This window comes from Acanthochromis polyacanthus, chromosome 19 (assembly GCF_021347895.1).
Source record: "Acanthochromis polyacanthus isolate Apoly-LR-REF ecotype Palm Island chromosome 19, KAUST_Apoly_ChrSc, whole genome shotgun sequence".
NCBI classification, from domain to species: Eukaryota; Metazoa; Chordata; class Actinopteri; family Pomacentridae; genus Acanthochromis; species Acanthochromis polyacanthus.
The window spans coordinates 16,595,800-16,616,559 of record NC_067131.1 but is presented as its reverse complement, the minus strand read 5'-3'; the positions used below and the strand labels follow the sequence as shown (position 1 = coordinate 16,616,559).

General features: G+C 40.8%; 1 protein-coding gene across 1 annotated transcript; it reads left to right on the top strand.

The window, feature by feature from the left end:
- Nucleotides 1-87: 87 nt before the first annotated feature.
- LOC110953570 (uncharacterized protein C16orf52 homolog B-like) lies at nucleotides 88-20,605 on the top strand. Its single transcript, XM_022197654.2, has 3 exons — nucleotides 88-856; nucleotides 10,882-11,094; nucleotides 19,628-20,605. Exons 1-3 carry the CDS (start codon nucleotides 751-753, stop codon nucleotides 19,810-19,812), a joined length of 504 nt encoding a protein of 167 aa, XP_022053346.1. The 5' UTR covers nucleotides 88-750; the 3' UTR covers nucleotides 19,813-20,605.
- Nucleotides 20,606-20,760: the final 155 nt, after the last annotated feature.

The following is a 20,760-nucleotide window of genomic DNA, read 5'->3' as shown; positions in this document are numbered from 1 at the left end:
AATTGAAGTGTGTTTCAGAAACTCCAATGACCACCACCTGCATAATTTAAAGGCAAAGCGTACAGGGAAGTCAGCTTTTTACTGATTTTCTCGCGAGATTTGCCGCCACACGGGCATGGAGACGCGAACTGGCTGGATTTTAGTTTCCTTTGCAGAGAGAGGACAGCAGCATCGTTTTGCATAGAATACAGTTGCTGTGCATTCAAAGGGTGTTTGAAAGGAGTCAAAAGAAAGGATTCAGGCAGTGAACGTGCAGATTTGAAGCCGCAGAAAGGCGCTTTTGTGTAAGCATGGGCGGTGTTTCCCGTCCGTGTTCGTCCGGAGGACAGAGAAAGCTTCCATACGGGGAAGATTCATGTGAAGTCAGGAAATAAGTCGACTGCATGCATGATTTCGTTCTCACCGCTGGATATTTAAACAGTGATTCAGTTAGAGGCCTTGATTTCAGCTCTTATTTTATTTTATTTTTTTGCAAGTAAGATGCAGCAGCCGGAGCGAGGTGATCCATGAACCCGGGCAGCGACGCTCTCCTCCCGGACTGGAGCAGGGCCAGCAGGTCGGGGCAGCTCCGGCTGTTGGAGGATTAATAAAAGCGAATCAAAGTGCTCATCTGGGATCAAACACGATGTGCGGACAAATAGTGGATCATCCCGACCCCGTCTCCATCACTGTGTGCCCCCTGCTCGACGGGACAGGAGATGCGGGTTTAGGTGACTTCTAGATGTCCCGGTGAGACAGAGGCTCAGAGACATGGATAAGCTCACCGTGATTTCAGGATGTCTCTTCCTCGCTGCAGACATCTTCGCCATCGCCAGCATCGCCAACCCGGACTGGATCAACACTGGAGAATCAGCTGGTAGGTGGTTCACACTTTGTACCATTCCGCCTCTGTTTTTGGACATTTTACACATGCATTGGTGATGGTAAGAGGTCAGATGGCACTGAGGTAATGGAAAAACTCAATTTAAATAGAAAATCTGGTATAGGAAATGGCAGAAGCCTATAATGTGACGCTTTAAAATGAAAATATGACCTCTTATGACAGGTTTATGACCTTTACTGTGATGTTTGCTGTGAGCACATTTTACTTCTGACTAAAGTGGTTCTAGCATCTAGTACATGGCATGATGCTGCCACCACCATGCCCAGCTGTTGGGACTGCATTAGCCAAATGAGCAGTCCCAAGGAAATCAGTTTCTGCCTCTTCTGACCAGAGAATCTTTTTTGTCCCTTGAATGCAGTTTGGTAAACTTCAAGCAGGCTGCCATCAGAGTTGTTTGTCTTGCAGCTGCTGTACTGTACCATAAAGACCTGTTTGACGAGGTGATGGAGGTGGTTGACCTCTGAGGAGACTGTCCATCTCTACAGAGGACTAATGACTGCTGTAGTCTTGGTCAGCTCACTAACAAATTACAGACTTGTTTAGATTAAAAGTGCTGGCACTCTTTAGTCCTTGTGGAATTTTTTTGTCTTTGAGCTCTTTCCATCAAGGCCACTCAGCACCTCGAGACTCTCAAAGCTTTAGAAATGGTTCCATGACCTTGCTGATCTGTGCTTTGCCGCCTTTTTTATCATGAAAGTCTCCTAAGAGACTGGCTTGGTATTTGTTCTGAGATACACTGTAGAGAGTTATATAAACAGATGTCTGTCTTTTAGACTATTTCTAACCCATTTACTTTTCCAAGAGTTAATGGTGAACATATTTGACCAAAGAATCTAAAAAAGAATTAGAAATTTTAACTTTCTGTTTTTAAAGACAGTCTCAGTCTATTTTTTTAGATTGTTATCATGTACATATGGTGTTTTTTAAAGACGTCATCTGCAAAATAAGGAGTCGTCACCATTGCTGAGTTGTTACTTCTTGAAATTATAACTTAACCTGGCAATAGCCAGATTAATAATTGTGTAGTGCTTGATAGTACTCCACAATATCAATCTGGGACCGCTCCATGTAAATCCGTTCGGAGGAAAGAGGCACGGATTGGACAATGCAACAGTATGTCCCGCCTCTCACAGGTTTGTTTTTAGCCAATCGCGGGATCTTCACAACGAGCGGAGCCAATTGGTAGATTAAACTCTTACCAAAACCCGTTGGTAAAAAAGCACAAACATCTTTACCATCCAGAAATGCGCAAAGCGCCTCTAGTTGTTCTTCCTTCAAAGAAGCGATAGGAGATTCAGCTAAAACTGACTTAATAGCAGCATCTACATGATCGTTGTCCTCCGTTGCCGTGTTTGTTTTGATCTACTGGCGCTTGGTGTCGTCTTCACACCCGGATATCCCGCCCATTATCCCGCCCCACACACGAATACTGCTGCGTGATTGGCCCGAACCAACTTGGTGCTGTACGAAAAGTGAAGGCGGGAGCGGAGCAAGATGGTTTCTTGAGAGATTTATGTACGCACAAATATTGCGAGAAATCAACTTGCTGGCAAGGTTAATTATAACTGTTTTTCATATGTAACAAACCTAAAGAACCAATCCTGTCCTCTTGCAGGGTGGGCTGGTCCGTATTACTGCTCTTTGGTTTCTGGTTCTAACATGTATGGCTGAATTACTCTAATAGTACATTACTTGTGTCGATGTGGGTGGTTGGTCAGAACATGTTGTAGACGGTGAGGGGTCTCGTTTTTGCGTACTTCATAGATCTGCATATTTAAAGGAGGTAATGATGTTGGGGTACATTGAAGCCATTTTAAAGCAGGAATGGATTATTTCCATGGAAAAGGCTTCTAAATATGTAACTTTAAAACTCGGAGATGAGTTTTATGAGTTCAAATCAACTAAAGAGTGACTTGCTTCTTTTCCAAGAACATGTTTTCCCTTTTTCAGTATGGGTTGCTCAGAGTCCTTTAAAAAAAAAAAATTATTCTGACATCTGCAATAGCATGTGCAAAAAGTGAAGATCCATGAAAACTTTCTGAACACACTGTACCAACAAACTATGCTGCACAATTCACCATCTGGATTTGAGCAGAGATTCGGGTGTGTTCACAGCAAATCTAGCCCCGAGCCACGAGCCTCAGTGTGAGAAGCTGAGCAGGATACAGCGCTGCTTTCTGACTGTTTCCTGTTTCATCTTTAGTTGTGGGCATTTAATGTTGTAGAGAATGCTTGATTTACAGACTTAAAATGGTGTCTTCAGGGGCTTTAAAGGCACCTATAGGACAAATTCATGTGTCTGCACAGACAAACAGAGATGATTTGACACATTTTTTCACGATTATTAATGTTTTGGCATTGAACAAGAGCAACAACAACTGTTGTTTTGAAAATGAAATGATCAGTTTTCACCAATAGGATCATTCTACTGCCAATAGCTATCCTGTGTGGGAAGCCAAATTCCATCGATGGTACAGTCAGTCCTAGATTTAAAGTGCTGCATACAGGTGCCCACCAAATCCCACATGGTCTAAATACACTCAGCCCTCCTGGTTTTTGCAGTCCAGTCATATTCAGATGCAAAGTCCAGAGCTAAACATTGACTAAAACTGATGCAACAGACAAACAGAACCGCTGCACTGTATGCACAGCTGCCTGGGGCTCTTTCAGCCTCCATCCTAATGCTACAGTGAAGCAGAGATAAGCACATTATAGGCGTGCCAAGTGGTTATTACATGATTTAATTTGTTGTAAAAAAAAAAAATACTGACTGCAGCCGCACGTTGAGTACATAGCAAGCATTTTTTTGTTGCATAAGTAAGTGAGCAAATCTTTTTTCAATCGTCATCGTACGAAGAGGACTGAAGTTCCAAACATTAGAAAGGTTTAACCTTCCATTCATCATCATAAATGATGGTGTCACTAATTACCATAGTAAAAGCCTTTTGTTCCCGTCTAATTAGCCAAATACTCGCTACCTGAGGCCAGGAGCTGTTGGTCGGGGAATGAAGATGTGTGACTTTTAATGAGACCTCCAGGGAGAGTGATGTTTTCCACCTAGAGAATTACAGCCGCTCGTGCTCAGCTCTGACATCTTTCATTTTGGCTACGAGAGCTCAGTTTTTGTGTAGAAGTCTGAATCAGTGCAATCCGTGTCATGCTGTCATCTCCTGGCAAACTGAGATATCTGCTCAATTGGACTTGGAATTTTTTAAACAATTAGACATTGAAAGTACGAAGCAAACCTAAAGTCAGTCTGAGTGTGAACTTTGATACCTTCTCAGTAGTTATTGTGGTCGTTTGGGAACGCACCACGGATGATGGCAGCACTTTTGCCATTGATACTAGTGTTTAAACACTGATGTAAATTAGCTTTTTTTGTCCTGCCCTGTCAGTTCTGGTGCTTTAGGCCACTATGAATGCTGGATATTCACAGTAGGTGTTGATGTGGTAATATATCGTATCACTTCCTTTTACAATGCATTATTGATATTGATAGTTTTATTAAATTACGCACATGCTGTAACCAGTTAACTGACCAGAGTCACTACCTCATGTCTCCTTGTGGTGATTCTTATCAAATGAATGAAGGTAAAGTGAACAGAAAGTCACTAACCATTTGCAAGGACAAAATGACAGACAGACAGCTAATTAATTGAATTGACGCATTAATAAAATTTAATGATAAAAACACACACATTGACACTAATGCAGCAAGTAAACATATATTTCCTGATTTTTTTTTTTTTTGCCTTTTGGGGGTATTTTTTCTTCCTCAGTTGCACAAATTGTGATGTATCGTAGATGATTGTCTGGTAGTGAATCTCAGAATTGCTGTGTCATGATATCGTCTCTGTCAGGGACAATGATGGTAAACTAACAACATGCTTGGGACAGGAATCCTCAGTCATCATTAAATACAGCTCTACATTAGTTTTTTTTTTTAAGGAGATGAGACTTGGTTAATGCTGCATTTCGATAAAGAAAAAAATGAGCAAAGCATAGCAGCTGATGGGTACTCAAAGTTATTATTCAGTTTATTTTCAGAAGTACGTTCTCGGGTGTGAAATGATCAGAACCAGTTTCCTTTTGGCACGTTCTCCTACTTATGTGTGAAGGGTTTATTCCAGCTGGTGACCAGAACAGGCCTGAACCAAAATGCCTGCAGAATATCAGGATACATCTGGGCAGGGAGGTGACAAATGAGCAGCTGTGATTCCTCCAGGCTGAGCAGATCACGGTGTGACGCAAAATGAGTTCAGCACTTTTTGCAAATGATCTCTGGACTCTTTCTGGAAGTAGAAGTCAGGGGCAGCGAGGCGATGCAGAGATCATTGCTGTCACTGGTTTTTAAACTTGCTGGTTAGCTGGGTGGAGTTTGTATGTTGTCATTGTGCTTGCAGGGGTTTTCTGCTTTCCCAATCTAAAGATATGCATGCTAAGTGAATTGTTGATTCTAAATTGGTTGCTTTGTGTTAGTGCTGCAACGAACTCGAGACCTTCCAGCCCAAGTCAGTTCAGTCCAGAGAGATCATATAAAAAGGCTTGTTGCAGAAACATGAGTGTGCTAAATCAAAGTATCTTCCCAATTAGACTCCACTAAGAAGCAGCATCATAGAGCTGATGAAGGTAGGAGATGAGGACAGAACTCTGGAGGTTGGTAGTGAAGCAAAGTCAGCAGATGGCCGATGGAGACTGGCGGAGACGCTTTAGACATCCGGACGAGGTGGAGATGTGGAGGAGGAGGGATGCAGGGTCAGCAGCATGGGAGGAAGAGTGACAGAAGCAAAATTATTACACTAAAAAACCACAAGGTGTAGGGGCTGATTGGCTCCGAGCAAATAGATTATTGGACGAGTGTAGGAAAGTGAAGCGAGGTAGAGAGCAGCGCTGCAGAAATAGCACATATTCACTAAGAGGAATGGAGACGAATACAAGTTACCAGATCTTCATCTCCCACAACCCTCTGCAGGATGAAGCAGATATATCACATGAAGGGATGACTAAAAGTAAACTCTTTTCCTCACTCTGGCTATCTTTACGTCTCACCATGTCTGTCTTTTATTCTTTTGCCGCATCCTTAATCCACATCCTTGTGAATTTCATCCCCCCCCACCCCCACCCCCCACCCCACCCCTCATCACTTAATCCACAATAGCATAAACATTTCAGTTGGACTCGTGGCGTCATTGGTGTTCTGATCAGGAATTTGCCGGGAGATGAATGCTCTATTTACGTTGTCCCCCACCCAGTGGAAAGAAAGGAAGGAACAGGATGTCCTGTGTGCTGGGGGAATAGGTCAGTCTGCAGGAGGATGTGGTTCAGGCCTGACGTTCTCTCCATCCCGGTGGTGGTATCATCGCCCATTGTTTCATCCCCGTTCAAAAACTGAAGCTTTTCCAGGCATTGATCGATTTGGGCCCATGGCATGGCTTGCTGCATGCTGTTTCCTCTTTCTTCTTGCCCACGCTTCCTGTCTCTCTTCAAGTGCTCCAAAATAAATGCCCAAAAAAACATCTGTGTTTAAAAAAAAAAGACAAGATAAAGGTTGATTTTAGTTTCATGGCATGATGGATACAAGGAGAGAAGCACGTAGGAGATGGTGGGGATTTTTTTAGGATTATCGGCATCATGCAAGGGCTGAAGTAAACAAGTACATTTCATTTGCTCTTTTCTAGTAAAATACGCAGGAATAAAAACTAGACGTCCATACATTTTCAATGTGTTTTACACATTATCTAGCGTGTAAAAGGCTAAGCTGTTAAATTTAAATTGAGAGGTCGTGATTGCTAAAAGCTCCAGATGTTTATTCAAATGCAGTGTGTTTTATTTAATTTTCTGCCTAATTAAAAGACGTCTCAGTGCTTCCCTGTGTTTTTCCTCCACTCTTTGTCATACTTGTGACTTGTAATTTCCGCCGCCACGACAATTATGCTAATTCTACACTCTCTGGGTTTAAATCGCCCTGATTGGATTTATAAATGAATAAAATGTTTAAAGCTCCTCTTGTGCGTCTCCTTGCGAGGCTCTAACTGCTCTCTGAAGACAATTCTGGGAAACAAAGGCAAAAAAAAGAGGGAGACAAATGAATAAATGACAGTGGGGGGAGGATTTCATTTAGCGTTTTTCCGTACTCGTTGTGTGCTCTTGGACATGTGGTGTCGTCAGGGTGGCTGCGGAGTCGAGCAGATGCAGTCTCTGCTGGGCTCCTCGTCTTGGAGGCTGCTACCTACCTGACATCGCAACACCCAGGAGGCTTTGTGACACGGGAGGCCGGCAGATGACTCGCGTCGCTGATTTCTTCATTTCCGCTTCTCTCTCCATGTGTGCGGCGCTTTGGTGGTTCACGCCAGAACCCTGAATCCGTTTGACGTCATTTGTGAATCGCTGGAAGGGCGAGGGGAGGGGGTACTGCTGCTGTTGGCACGAAGCCCATCGGCCTGTTTCCATACCGACCGTTCACTGTGGGGGGAAACGGGGAGACTCCTGGGAGGTCATCATGTCATGGACAGAGTCAGCATATGGACGGATAATGTCACATGTCGCTGGGAAGTAGATTAAGGTGGAATAAAACATGCAGCCCCAAAGCCATAGATTTGATAGGAGCTGTCTCTATTCACTTCAATCTAAATGCCATTTAAAGCCCTTGAAAACATTATATTTAAATAGTTTTCTTTAATGTTAACCCTCGTGTTGTCCTGCAGGTCAAAATTGACCCGTTTTAAATTTTTGAAAATGTGGAAAATAATCTATTTTCACAGTGAAACTTTTGATTTTCAACATTGGTGGGAAATTTTTGAACATTTTTTGATGGGGGAAAAAAGAAATGTTAAAAAAATGTTTCTTAAGAACATTCACAAAAAATCAACCAAAATCCAGCGAATTTCACTGGATTTTGGTTGATTTTTTTTTGTGAATGTTCTTAAAGAAAATTTTAGAAGTTTTACTAACATATATGTAACCATTTTAGATATTTTTAGGATTTTTGGCAAATTTCGCTGGACTTTGGTTGATTTTTTTTTTTGTGAATGTTCTTAAAGAAAACAGAAGTTTTACTGATATACATGTAATCATTTTAGATTTTTTTAGGCTTTTTTGGAAGATTTTTACTCATTTTTTAAAATTATTTACAAGAATTTTCTTGCCAAATTAGTTTAAAAAAAAAAAAAAGAACTTTTAACGGAAACATTTAAGGAATTATTTGAATTTTCCTCTTGAAGGTTTTGCAAATTTTCAGAAATTTGGGGAATTCTTTTGCAGAATTTTTGGATTTTTTTTCAGACAAAGGAACAATATTTTTGGTGCCCATAAATGAAGACAGCAGGAGGGTTAAGGACCACTGACTGTCTAATTAACAGTGAAACTTTTAAAAATTGTTATTATTCTTTATTTTACCAGGTAAGATCAGTTGAGAACAATTTCTCATCTACAATGATGACCTGGCAAGAGGCCCAAGTGGGAAGAAGGATAACAAATAAACAATACATGTACAAAAAAGGACATGCAAGTGTTTTAACAGAGATTAAAAATGCCCTAGCAGTTCAGTGAAAACAGTCAACATGTGCAATGGCCAGCTAAGTTCTGCTGCAGCTTCTGCTTAAAGATGTAAGGTGATGGAAGCAATGACAGTTTCTGAGATTTTTGGAGGGAATTCCAATCGATTGCTGCAGCAAAGTGAAAGGAATTCCAGCCAAAGACAGTGCGAACCTTCACTTGAACTTCACATGTGAAAATCACCCCCCAGTCACACTCTCATCTACTCCAGTAATCATCTACAGGCTGCGTGTAAGGAATGGACCGCCATGATGTCACCCATTGGTTTGTGGACTGCTGTGTTGAAGCCTTGGTTGCAGCTGAATTGTCAAAAAAATCTTTCTTTTCCTGAATACCTTTCTTTGATCTTTGCAGAAAATGTCACAAGGTCAAGAATCTGGCTTAAGCTGCCACAACAAAAGAGGACACACAGCAGGATGGCAGTTAGAGAATACTTAACAAAGCTAAATTAAAGGCCACATTAAATACCCCCAACATGGGGTTGTAGAAATCAGTGCGTTTGTGAGTATGTGAGTGTGTGAAGAAGCAAAACCTAGGAGGAGTAAACCAGGATAACATAAACAAACCAGGAAATGGGTCGTTTGTGGAGGGCGCGTCCACTGCAGCCACCTGCTGAGCCAATAACAACTGCTCTGATTAGAACTAAAACCCCGAGAGGTCATCACAGGAAGGACGTAGGAAATTGTAATCATGCCATAGTTGATGTTGTTGTTGTTGTTGTTGTGGATCTGTGCGGATGGTGCACCGCTTTGGCCCAGTGTCCGCCTTCAGGCTGAAGCACGAAACCCTCATGAGCTGTAGTATTCAGGTAAGTGGATTGGTGAGGTGTCCAAATGGTATAGCAAGGAGTTCTGGGGCATGCTGTTGTCTGCCGTAATGGCATTGAAAAAAGTGAATTAGGAAGGAAAGCCTGTCGATACACGGACTCACAGAGAGGTAGCATTAAAAGTATCACAAAGTCTGCATCAGAAGCCTCACACACTCACTTAGATGCATAAGTGGGTCAAAAAAAAGACCCGGTGAGGTCGTCTTCTTGCAATATCCTTGTAATAAGTTTTTATCATTTCATAGTCTTGATGTCACTCCATTTAAATTTTTAAGTTACCTTTTATACTTTTAAATAAATTGTAATATTTGTATTGCTACCCCAAGCTCTTTATTACTGATAATATCATACAAGAGGTGATGCACAAACTTGGAGAGCAGAAAAATGTCAACAAAATGGATGCTGACATTCTTCTGTTGCTGTTCTGTGTAATGTTCTTTTTTTGCAATCATCAAAATGTTCAAAATGTGCTATTAAGTGGAAAATAAACAGATTTCAAACATGAAATCATGGTTGTGTGGACAAAAACATAATACAAACAGTAATACAAGCAATAATGTCGGACGATGATGCACGAACATTAGCTAAGAACCAATCAGTCTATTCGGCTCCTTCCTTCGTCCCCTCCCTCCTTTCGGATGTTACGATTCAGTCCAAATATTCGGATACTCATCATTAATCAGGGCCGAATGTCTGGAGCCCAGAAATTGCTGTGTGGGCCAGCCCTAATCTCTAAGTGACCCCAAACATTTGAACAGTAGTGTAAGCTTCTGGGTAGTAATACACACTGCAGAGAAAACTATTTTGAAAAGTACTTTTCTGGCTTTTGATTCCTGTGTAAGAATGAAATATTCTGCTGCAGGAGCCTTTATGTTCAGACACAATTTATTTCAGACTTGTGTTGAGGCTGGGTTTCCATGACAGTTTATCGCAAAATAAAAGCGATAAAGTATATTTGCGCTTTGAACGTGTTTCCATTGAAGGTTGTTCTGGGCAGAAGCATCGTAACTCTCATAAAATATCATCCCGCGAGATTTCACTGCAGGAAGATGGACCCCCAAAACCTCCTTATAACACTCTGTATTCCTCTGCTGTTTGCTGTCTAGTATGGCAGTGATGTTTTTCTCAAGAATAATGGCAAGAAAAGTCTCGGTCTCCTCTTCTGTCCACACGTACCGCGCCATATTTACTCTGAGAGAACTGGTCATGTGACCAGTACGTCACGTCCGGTGACGTATAATTGCGGACAAAGTGTTTCCATTGCGCTTTTGCGATATTTGTCAATATTGAAACGTCTGTAAAACCACCTCATGAGAGCGTAAAAACTTTTTAGTCCTTTTTCGAAATTCAGGTGTTTCCATTACCAGTTTTTTATTGCGCTGTTTACATTTTGTGCATATCTAAGGGTAATGGAAACGCAGCTTCTGTCAGCCAGAAAGACATCATGTGTTAACTGGAAAAGTCAAATTAATAAGCTCTGTAGTTGTAAAATGACAGCTGTGTGCGTCACACAGGAAAAGACTCGGCTGCTTCCAGCTGACATTTAACCTCTAATTTCACTGCTTTGCTGGAAGATCCATTTTTTTAACTTCTGACTCTCCTTCCTTCCTCCATCCAGGCTCGCTGACTGTGGGTCTGGTCCGACAGTGTCAGACCATCCACGGCCGGGACCGAACCTGCATCCCCCCTCAGCTGCCCCGGGCGTGGATCACCACCCTCTTCTTCATCATCCTGGGCATCATCTCCCTCACCGTCACCTGTGGTCTGCTGGTGATGTCACACTGGCGCCGCGAGGCCACGCGATACGCCCGATGGATCGCCTTCACAGGGAGTAGGTGTTCGTTTTCATCGTCTCCCCTCATGGACGGCTCTCTGCTCTTATTTCACCCACATGCGTGTCGTTCTGATGTCCTCACACACATCATGCACCTTAATGGGATCCACTGCACACTAAGAATAGATAGAATTGATTTTCTCTCTTCCTGCAGATGAATAGGTCAGCTGCGGGTTTGATCGGCTAAACGGGAACTCGTAGAGGTTTCAGATGCAGCCGTGTGCTGATAAAGACCTGATTGCTGTTTGAAAGTAAGCTCAGGTTGGGGTTGCACTTGTATAGTCTTCCTCCTAACTGAACCATGATAAGAGCTGGTCAAACTCTTCAACAGTTAAGGAAAAATGCTTCAGTGTTTCCTTTCTTATCTCCTTGAAAGGAAAGAAGATTATCCGTCCCACGACACACAATCCACAGCAGACCCACATCAACAACATCCGCCATCACATGAAAAAGCATAGAGTCCGTGCAGTGGGATGGTCTTATTACCGTGGTTGTCTTTTCTTACGTCTCCGTGAAATTTCCTCCACATATTTCTTTGTTTTGACCTTGTGACGTTTTTCACCGGGGAAAGCAATATTTTTTTTGACTGCTACATATTATCAGACTATAAAAGTGGGAATAGGTGTGCATGCAGGCTTCCCAGCATGCATTGGTGCAGTGGCGTTACTCTCCTATAATCATCTTTGTGTTTTGTAGGGATATACAGTCAACCAATATGAGTGAATGTGAGTGAATCCTGTTATTTGTGCATTGATGACCCTTTAATGATAATTGGAGAGCAGAAATCTGTCATTATACCAAAGTTGACCTTAAAAACCAGGGATGCACAGTATTGGATTTTTGCTCATGTTCAAAATAGTTTCCAGCTCACTTCGCTCAATTGCTGATGTCAATATATGCACATGTTTATTCCACCTAATTGCAGAGAGCAGCAGGTCTCTGTTAGAGTGGAATAAACATGTTATTCTGACCACTATTTTCAAATGTGCACATTCAGCGCTTTAAAATAGCAAAACTACTCTAGCTTTCGTGTAGGGCTGCAACTCATGGTTATTTCCACTGTCAATTAATCTGTTGGTTATCTTCACGATTAATCGATTAGTTGTTTGATCTATGAAGTGTCAGAAATGGGTAAAAAAACAAAGGTCAATCAGTGTTTTTCTCTTGTTTTATCCACAACCCCAAAGACAGTCAGTGTACTGTCATTGAGAAGGAAACACAAATAAACACGCGCCGCTTAAAACATCCCCCGCCTTATATATAGTACCTCTAAGTGCAAGAAATAATAATGGACGATACACCTACAAAATGATACATCTTCACTAAAATAAAAAAAACAGTCAGGTCAAGGTCATACACCCCAAACGGCACATCTACATTACCAACAGGTTTAGTGTGCGCAATATGAATGAAATCCCTCAAGTAGTTTCTGAGCTATGATCCGGAAACCAAAAAATATTTGAAGTGCCTCACTATTACCTTGAAAATCAGGTCAAGGTCATACACCCCAAAAGGCACATCTATACTATATAGAGATGGCCTGGGTGCAATATGAATGAAATCCCTCAAGTAGTTTCAGAGATATGCTCCGGAAACGAAATGCGGACATACGGACGGACGGACGGACGTGCCCACGCCAATATCCCCCTCTGTGCCTACGGCCGGCGGGGGATAATAAGTGAATATTTTAGAAACTGGTATCAGAGAATTTAGACTTTTTCTTATTTAAGACATTACTGTGACCACCTAATCAATGATCAGAATGGTTGATGATTCTTTAAGTTGATGAAAGCCAATTGATTGATTGTTGCAGCTATACTTGAATATATAGATATTATCTTCCTTTCCATGTTCATTTTGAGCTAATGCTGCTGTTTCATTGTAAAGCCTTGGAGGTAGTCATCCTCAATCTTTGTTCTAAACTCAGTTACAATGTGTTTGTATGCAGATTTAAGTTCAACCAGAGCTACAGTGACTGTGTGTATGCGATTTTTAGAGCTGGAGGCTGCTCTTCGGATGCAGTTTTTAAAAGAAACACAAGACCTTCTAAGGACACAGCAATGAAAATGATCATGTTTCTGAGACAGCGTATCATTGGTCTAAACCAGACGTGCACAATATGTGGAAAAAGACAGTGCCATTCAAAAGTTTGGCTCACTTAGAAATGTCCTTATTTTTGAAAGAAAACCTTTTTTTCCCCAATGAAGATAACATTAAATGAGTCAGAAATACAGTTTAGACATTGTTCATGTGGTAAATGACTGTTCAAGCTGGAAATTTTTAAGAAATATCTCTATAGGGGTACAGAGGAACATTTCCAGCAACCATCACTCCTGTGTTCTAATGCTACATTGTGTTAGCTAACGGTGTTGAAAGGCTAACTGATGATTAGAAAACCCTTGTGCAGTTATGTTAGCACATGGATAGAAGTGGAAAACATGAAATTGTCTGGGTGACCCCAAACTTTTGGACAATAGTGTATGTCTTCCTACTTTCATGGATTTAATAGAACCCAATCATTGAGCAGCCAGTCATAATAAAGACATGTCAGTTATTTCAAACGTGCTTTTATTGAACAAACTGCTCGTGAATCACCAAGCACTTGAACAGAACATTAATGTAAATGTGACCGGAAATGAAAGATCAATTTCTCCTGCTGCTCCCTTTAAAATATTTTCTTCTAAACTGAACAGAAACATCTCTTGACATTTTACTAGATCTTCTGTTTCCTCGACCATGAGCTAAATGACCTCACAGTTTCAGTTATCTGATGGTAGCTGACTGCTGGCTGTGAAAGCATAAGGCATGTAAATAATGTACAAGTTATTCATTGCATTTTGGTCATTTTTTGCAGTTTTATTTTGTGTGTTTGTTAACATCACGATGAAATAACATGTCACAAAACCCACATCTATATATATTAGTAAATCCTAAACACAGCTCAGGTAAAGACAGAACATCAACCAAAGGATCTGCATGAGATGATCAACTTATAAAACGTTGCAGTGTATAGTTTTCTTTATTTGGTATAAAGCAGGGAAAACCTTTGTACACATAAATGGTCTGTAGCCAGTTTGCAGCTGTTAATTTCCAGGATATATGAATATCAAACCTGCAAATTTGCTTTAATATCAAGCTAAAACTTTCTAGCTGTAAACTGCTGCGCGAAGGTCAGAAGAAAAGCAGCAGGTCGGGGCAAAACTGTCCAATTATAGTTTTTAAAAAGCTTGTAAAAGTAGGACACATCCCAAGAATCTCACCTCGACATCAGACATTGTTTCATTTCCGGAAAAGCTCTGATAATTATGAGAGTCTTGACAATGTGCTGAGAAGCTGTAGTTGATGGCACCTGGTTTTTATTCTTGCAGGAAGCAGACACAATTGGTCTTTATTAGAGTAATGGAGCGGCAGCTACAGGCCTCACGTGGTTCTGAATGTGAGAAACACATTGCAGGTTCTTATTAGAACACAATCAGTACTGGGAGAAGTTTATAGTTCCAAGGAGAGTCCCCGCACTGACATTTTAATACCCAAACACTGTCCCAAAGGCAAGGCAAAGTGCTTTACAACTGCAAAGGAAATGCATAAAAATAGGTGGACATTAAAAGCATAGAAAAAAAACATAATTTAAGCAATAAAAGCAGCATCAACAAAGCTTAAAATGAACACACTTACAGTGCCTATCATAAGTATTCACCCCCTTTGATGTTTTACCCTTTTATTGCTTTCATAAATAAATCATGGTTAGTAAAATTGAGCTTTTTTAACAAAAAAAAATATTGGAAAAAACTCTTTAATGTCAAAGTGAAAACAGATTTCTATAAAGTAATGTTAATGAAAGAAAATTATATAAATGAAAATAATTGTTTGCATAATTATTCACCCCCTTTTTAATTTAATGGTCTAATTCAATAGAGGTCCATCAAATTGTTGCCAATAGTCTCACAATTAGTGAAATGAAGATCACCTGAGTGGTGTGGGTGTGTTTCAAGTGATTGAGTTATGTGTGTCTGAAGGGTCCAGAGAGCGGTTGATCAGTATTCCTGGCTACCATTACACCATGAAGACAGAAGAACACTCTAAGCAACTCAGGGAAAGGGTTATTGAGAAGTACAATTCAGGGGATGGTTACAAAAAAATTTACAAGGCACTGAACATCCCCTGGAGTTCAGTGAAATCAATTATCAAGAAATGGAAGGAATATGGCACTTGTGTGAATCTGCCTAGATCAGGCCGCCCTCGTAAACTGAGTGACCGTGCAAGTAGGAGACTAGTGAGAGGCCACCAAGACCCCTACAACTACTCTGAAGGAGTTACAAGCTTCAGCTGCTGAGATGGGAGAGACTGTGCATGAAGCAACTGCTGCCCTGGTTCTTCACCGGTCAAAGCTTTATGGAAGAGTGGCAATGAGAAAGCCACTGTTGAAGAAAAGTCGTATTAGATCTCGACTAGAGTTTGCCAAAAAGCACGTGGAAGACTCCATGGTCAAGTAGAAGAAGATTCTTTGGTCTGATAAGACCAAAATTGAGCTTTTTGGCCATCAGACAAGACGTCATGTTTGGCGGAAACCAAACACGCACATCACCAAAAACACACCATCCCCACTGTGAAGCATGGTGGTGGCAGCATCATGCTGTGGGGATGTTTCTCAGCAACTGGACCTGGAAGGCTTGTAAAGATAGAGGACAGAATGAATGCTGCAAAATACACTGAAATCCTGGGGGACAATCTTTTTCAGTCTGCAAGAGAACTACGTCTTGAGAGAAGATTTATTTTCCAGCAAGACAATGATCCAAAACATACTGCAAAAGCTACACAGGAATGGTTTAAAAAGAACCAGGTAAATGTTCTGGAGTGGCCGAGTCAAAGCCCAGACCTCAATCCTATCGAGAATTTGTGGCTGGACTTGAAAAGGGCTGTTCATGCCCGATACCCGCACAACCTGACAGAGCTTGAGCAGTTTTGCAAAGAAGAATGGAGCAAAATTGCAGTGAGCAGATGTGCAAGACTGATTGAGACGTATCCACACAGACTCACTGCTGTGATTGCAGCCAAAGGTGCATCTACTAAATACTGACTTGAAGGGGGTGAATAATTATGCAAACAATTATTTTCATTTATATAATTTTCTGTCATTAACATTACTTTATAGAAATCTGTTTTCACTTTGACATTAAAGAGTTTTTTCCAATAATTTTTTTTGTTAAAAAAGCTCAATTTTTTTGACCATGATTGATTTATGAAAGCAATAAAAGGGTAAACCATCAAAGGGGGTGAATACTTATGATAGGCACTGTAAGATGCCCACCTGCACCACCCATTGGAAAAGTCTATACAATCCATAAAAAATCTGTAGCATCAGTAATTGGCAACAATTCTTTCTCCATTTATTTATGTTTGTTATACTGTTATTGTATTATACTACTATTATGTATTCTACTATTATTGTACTTTCAAGTTAAATTGTGTCTTCATCGACAAAAACAATGAATACGCACTGTGCACAGGAATATTTTAAATTAAAATTACAGCAAAGGAATTTACATCAGAGAGAGAATCAGCCACAGATGATGATGTTTGTGTCTCAAATTTGATTCCCAGGATTCACAGCTTCACAATTTCACAACGTACGCAATCTACCAATGGCTGTAGAAGACCACCGGACTGAATTTTCACCACACAGATTTTTTTCATATTCCATTTGATTTTATGTATACATCTGTAAGCAGTTAAAATACAGAAAATCCATATAATTTACAGACATTCTGTATAAATTGGCATGTGCCCCAGATTGTGAACAGATAAGATAAGAAAAGCCTTTATTAATCCCACAGCGAGAAGTATGTAGTTGTACACATTCTTCCATATGTAGAAATTCAGATATTATACAGATTCTACAGAATGTGGAAATTAGCAAAGGACTGTTCTAGTACAATACAGTGTTTTGGGATTTTTGAGTTTTTTCGTAGCAGTCTTTCAAGCTGTAAAACCATTCCTATGTTGCTTTTATTGATTAACTTTGACTTGGGGTTCTCCAGTATGCATTTTTAGGATAGATATCAATTCTGATTACTAGTGAAGACCAATTTGCATTTGCAATAAAAATTGAAATCATGTTATCAGAATTTAGAATAATACAACCTCTAGTGCAAAATCTCTTTGAATTGACCCTTTTCTTTTTTTCTTTTTACATGTTTTTAATTAAAAACCTTTTCAACATGCATCCTTCAGTGTTGATTGGTTGTTGTTAGTGTCGTGTAACCAATCAGAACACAGAGTGACCACAAATGCTATTGTGCATCACGGTCAAAATAGGACATTTTTAAACTGGTTTAGTTAATTTGAAATCAAATAACAGTCCAATAATGAGAAAAATGCTTTATATCAGTCCAAAAATCAGCCAAGTTGATAATTGCTGAGTCCCTAACTTAATATACTTAGATTTTTTATCCCCCACCTCCACGAAGTGGAAAAGGGGGATATAGGTTTGGCCTCCGTCCGTCCGTCCATCCGTCCGTCCGTCCATCCGTCCGTCCGTCCGTGCGTCTGAGATGAAGGGGACAGCTTTTCTCGGAAACTATTACAGCTAGGATTACGAAATTTAGTGTGTAGCTTCACACCATGGACACCTTGATCGAGTTCGAAAATGAGACCTGTGCGATAATATTTAACAGAGTTATGGCCCTTTATCACTATTTTGGATATAGACTCATAGACATCACATGTGGCGGAGGATATTGATGACCATGTCATGCACTGTTTTCCAAACGCTACTGCTTCGCCATACTTTCACCTACAGACTTCATTGTAGTCTTAAAAAAAGCCCCAACTCTCTTCTTTTCAGGCATGTACATATTGTGAAGGTGGGATTTATGATTTTCCATACAGGAGCCTCCAAAATCCCCTAGGTTGAGCAAAAAAATCCCGTGTTAGAGCATGTGCTCCTCTGGTGGAGTGGAGTGTGGAGAGGGACAAAATCTGTCCGTTTTTTTTTTTACTTAAATCGCCATCCTGGCCAAACGGTACATACTACAAGGACAATCCTTTCACAGACTATAGTAAAGACTCTCTACATTCATATGAGTCTGACATTGTTCACCTGGCACATTGTTACGTCACGCGCCAGCCCTTAATTGACGTGGGAACCTGAATCGCCCTCCATAAGGCTCAATGCAAATTTATGCCTTGTGCTGCTTCACACTCAGCGATTTTAAAACTGCCGTTTCTCGGTCATTTTTCACTCTACAGCAACATTAAACATACTGACCTCTTCCGTGACTCATCCTGCCACTCACCATCCGGTTACTTTTGAGCTAGCATTCACGGTTAGCCCGTAATTAGCGACAGAACGCGACTGCAGCTGACAAGCTGTAAACTGCTGCAGGGGCGGCACTAGGTTTTCAGGACAGGGGGGACTTAGCCCCCAGGAGATGCACACAATGTGAGTGAACATTTAATTTTACAGCTAACAATTTAGTGTGTAGCTTCACACCATGGACACCTTGATCAAGTTCGAAAATGAGACCTGTGCGATAATATTTAACAGAGTTATGGCCCTTTATCACTATTTTGGATATAGACTCATAGACATCACATGTGGCGGGGGATATTGATAACCATGTCATCTTGTTTTAATTATTATTATTATCAAGCACTTTATAACCTTGTTTTCACCAAGTGCTATACAAATAAAGGTAATGTATTTTTACTTAACCCCTTAAGCTTCAGTGTACCGCCGGCGGTACACCTACTAATTTGCATAGGAATTTCAAGAATGTCCGACGGGTGCAAACGCGATTATACAAACACTATACGCCGATGGAAAGCTTAGATTCTCATGAATCCGCCGGTATAAACCACTTTCAGATGCGATTACCACAGCGGGTGAGAAAAACACATTTGTCCGACAAAAACAAATATTCATCCATCCGTTCTCTATACACGGCTTCAACGCACACAGCGCGACTCACATTTCCGGGTTTATTATTACACACAAAAAAAAACATTCCACAAAAAACGGCCATAATCCAACCTTTTACATCCAGATGACACAAGCCAGTAAACTATTTTGTCCAAAACATGTCCTGAAGTCGGTATAAAATCCCCGAATCGGTCGTTTTCAAGGAAATGTACCTCCCGATGCGCGTCCAATATTCCCCGTATTTTTCGTAATTTTTTTTATTTAAAAATAGAATATTAGCGATTTTTTTGTACTGAAAACGGCTGGAATTGACTGAAGCTTAAAGGGTTAAAGCCATTTTACCCACTCATCAGTTACCTTTAGCTCTTTCAGCAGTGTCCCTACCCACAGTTTATCCCCTATCTTGCTAAATCCTTGTTACACGCTGAGTTACAGCTGAATCTGTGTAGAGCCGTTCTTCTGAATTTGGATTATTTTCTAATCAGTGGGTCTCTGCCAAAACATTTCCTCACATTTCCACATCTCAGCTTCACAAGCAGCCCAGGTTGTCCGTCACATGTCTAAGAGGGTGTGTTGATGCTTCTCTCCTGTTTTTCTCTCCTGCCACAGTGGTCCTGTTCTGTATGGCTGCTCTCATTTTCCCGATCGGCTTCTACATCAACGAGGTTGGAGGACAGCCATATAAGCTGCCCAACAACACAGTGGTGGGCTCCTCCTACGTCCTCTTCATTCTGTCCATATTCTTCACCATAGTGGGACTGCTGTTTGCCGGGAAGGTCTGTCTGCCCGGCTGATGTGCCCTCCTCTTCCTCCTCTTCTTCCTCTTTTTTGAATCCGTGGAGAAACACCAACGCCTCAGGAGACACGTTTTGTTAGGACTGACTCCTCTGAGGCAGCGCTGAGACTCAGAAACACCTGTTTGTGTTTTTCTTTGTGGATGAATCGTCGCGATAACTGGAGCTGAAAGCGATGCAATCCATCCGACTGAGCAGGTGCAGAGATGCCTGGAATGATCTTCACCATCAACCGTGATGGACGATGGAAGTGAAATGGTGAACGGATATGAGGACAATTTTAAAAAATGGCAGTAATGGATTAAAACATCAAGACTTTCAAGGAAGATGGCCGTCATAAAGATAAATGACAGACAGCAGAAGGCCAGTCGCCTCTAACATGATGGAGGTTCTTCCCTAAAAACTGCTACCATCTGTAACATACAATAAAGTTTCATTATTTGGCTCATTTTATTATTTATTTAACTGCTTAGTTACACTATTTGTAAATGTAATTTCCAAAAGGCCTAATGTACGCCAGAGTTTGCCTGCCATTAGTACGTGTGGTGGATCACTTTGCCTTAAAGATCTGGTCAGTTTCAGTCCGTCCATCGGAATCCTTCAGAATTAAAATGGTAATGTGTTAAAAGAATGTAAAAGGGGCTGAATTTATGACTTGTTTTATACAACTGGAGTATTGATGCCTACATTTCTGTATAAATGAAGAGACAGCGTGTTTGTATTATCATCTAGAAGCACTGTGATGTTTGTGAATGAGCATGGAAGGTATCTCATTAAAAATGACTCACTGAGGCACCTGTTGTCTTGTGATTTTTTTTTTTAACCCTCGTGTTGTCCTTACCAAAAAATGTTTTTGCCTTGTCTGAAAAAAGTCCAAAAATTCAGAAAAAAATCCCCCAAATGTATAAAAATTTGCAAAATCTTCAGGAAGAAAATTCCTGAAAAGTT

Bases quoted from the DNA above. Each gene is read 5' to 3' on its own strand.
- LOC110953570 (XM_022197654.2), top strand. From the start codon at position 751: ATGGATAAGCTCACCGTGATTTCAGGATGTCTCTTCCTCGCTGCAGAC. The intron at 857-10,881 runs GTAGGTGGTTCA...TCCTCCATCCAG, and splicing joins CAACACTGGAGAATCAGCTG to GCTCGCTGACTGTGGGTCTG. The intron at 11,095-19,627 runs GTAGGTGTTCGT...CTCCTGCCACAG, and splicing joins ATGGATCGCCTTCACAGGGA to TGGTCCTGTTCTGTATGGCT.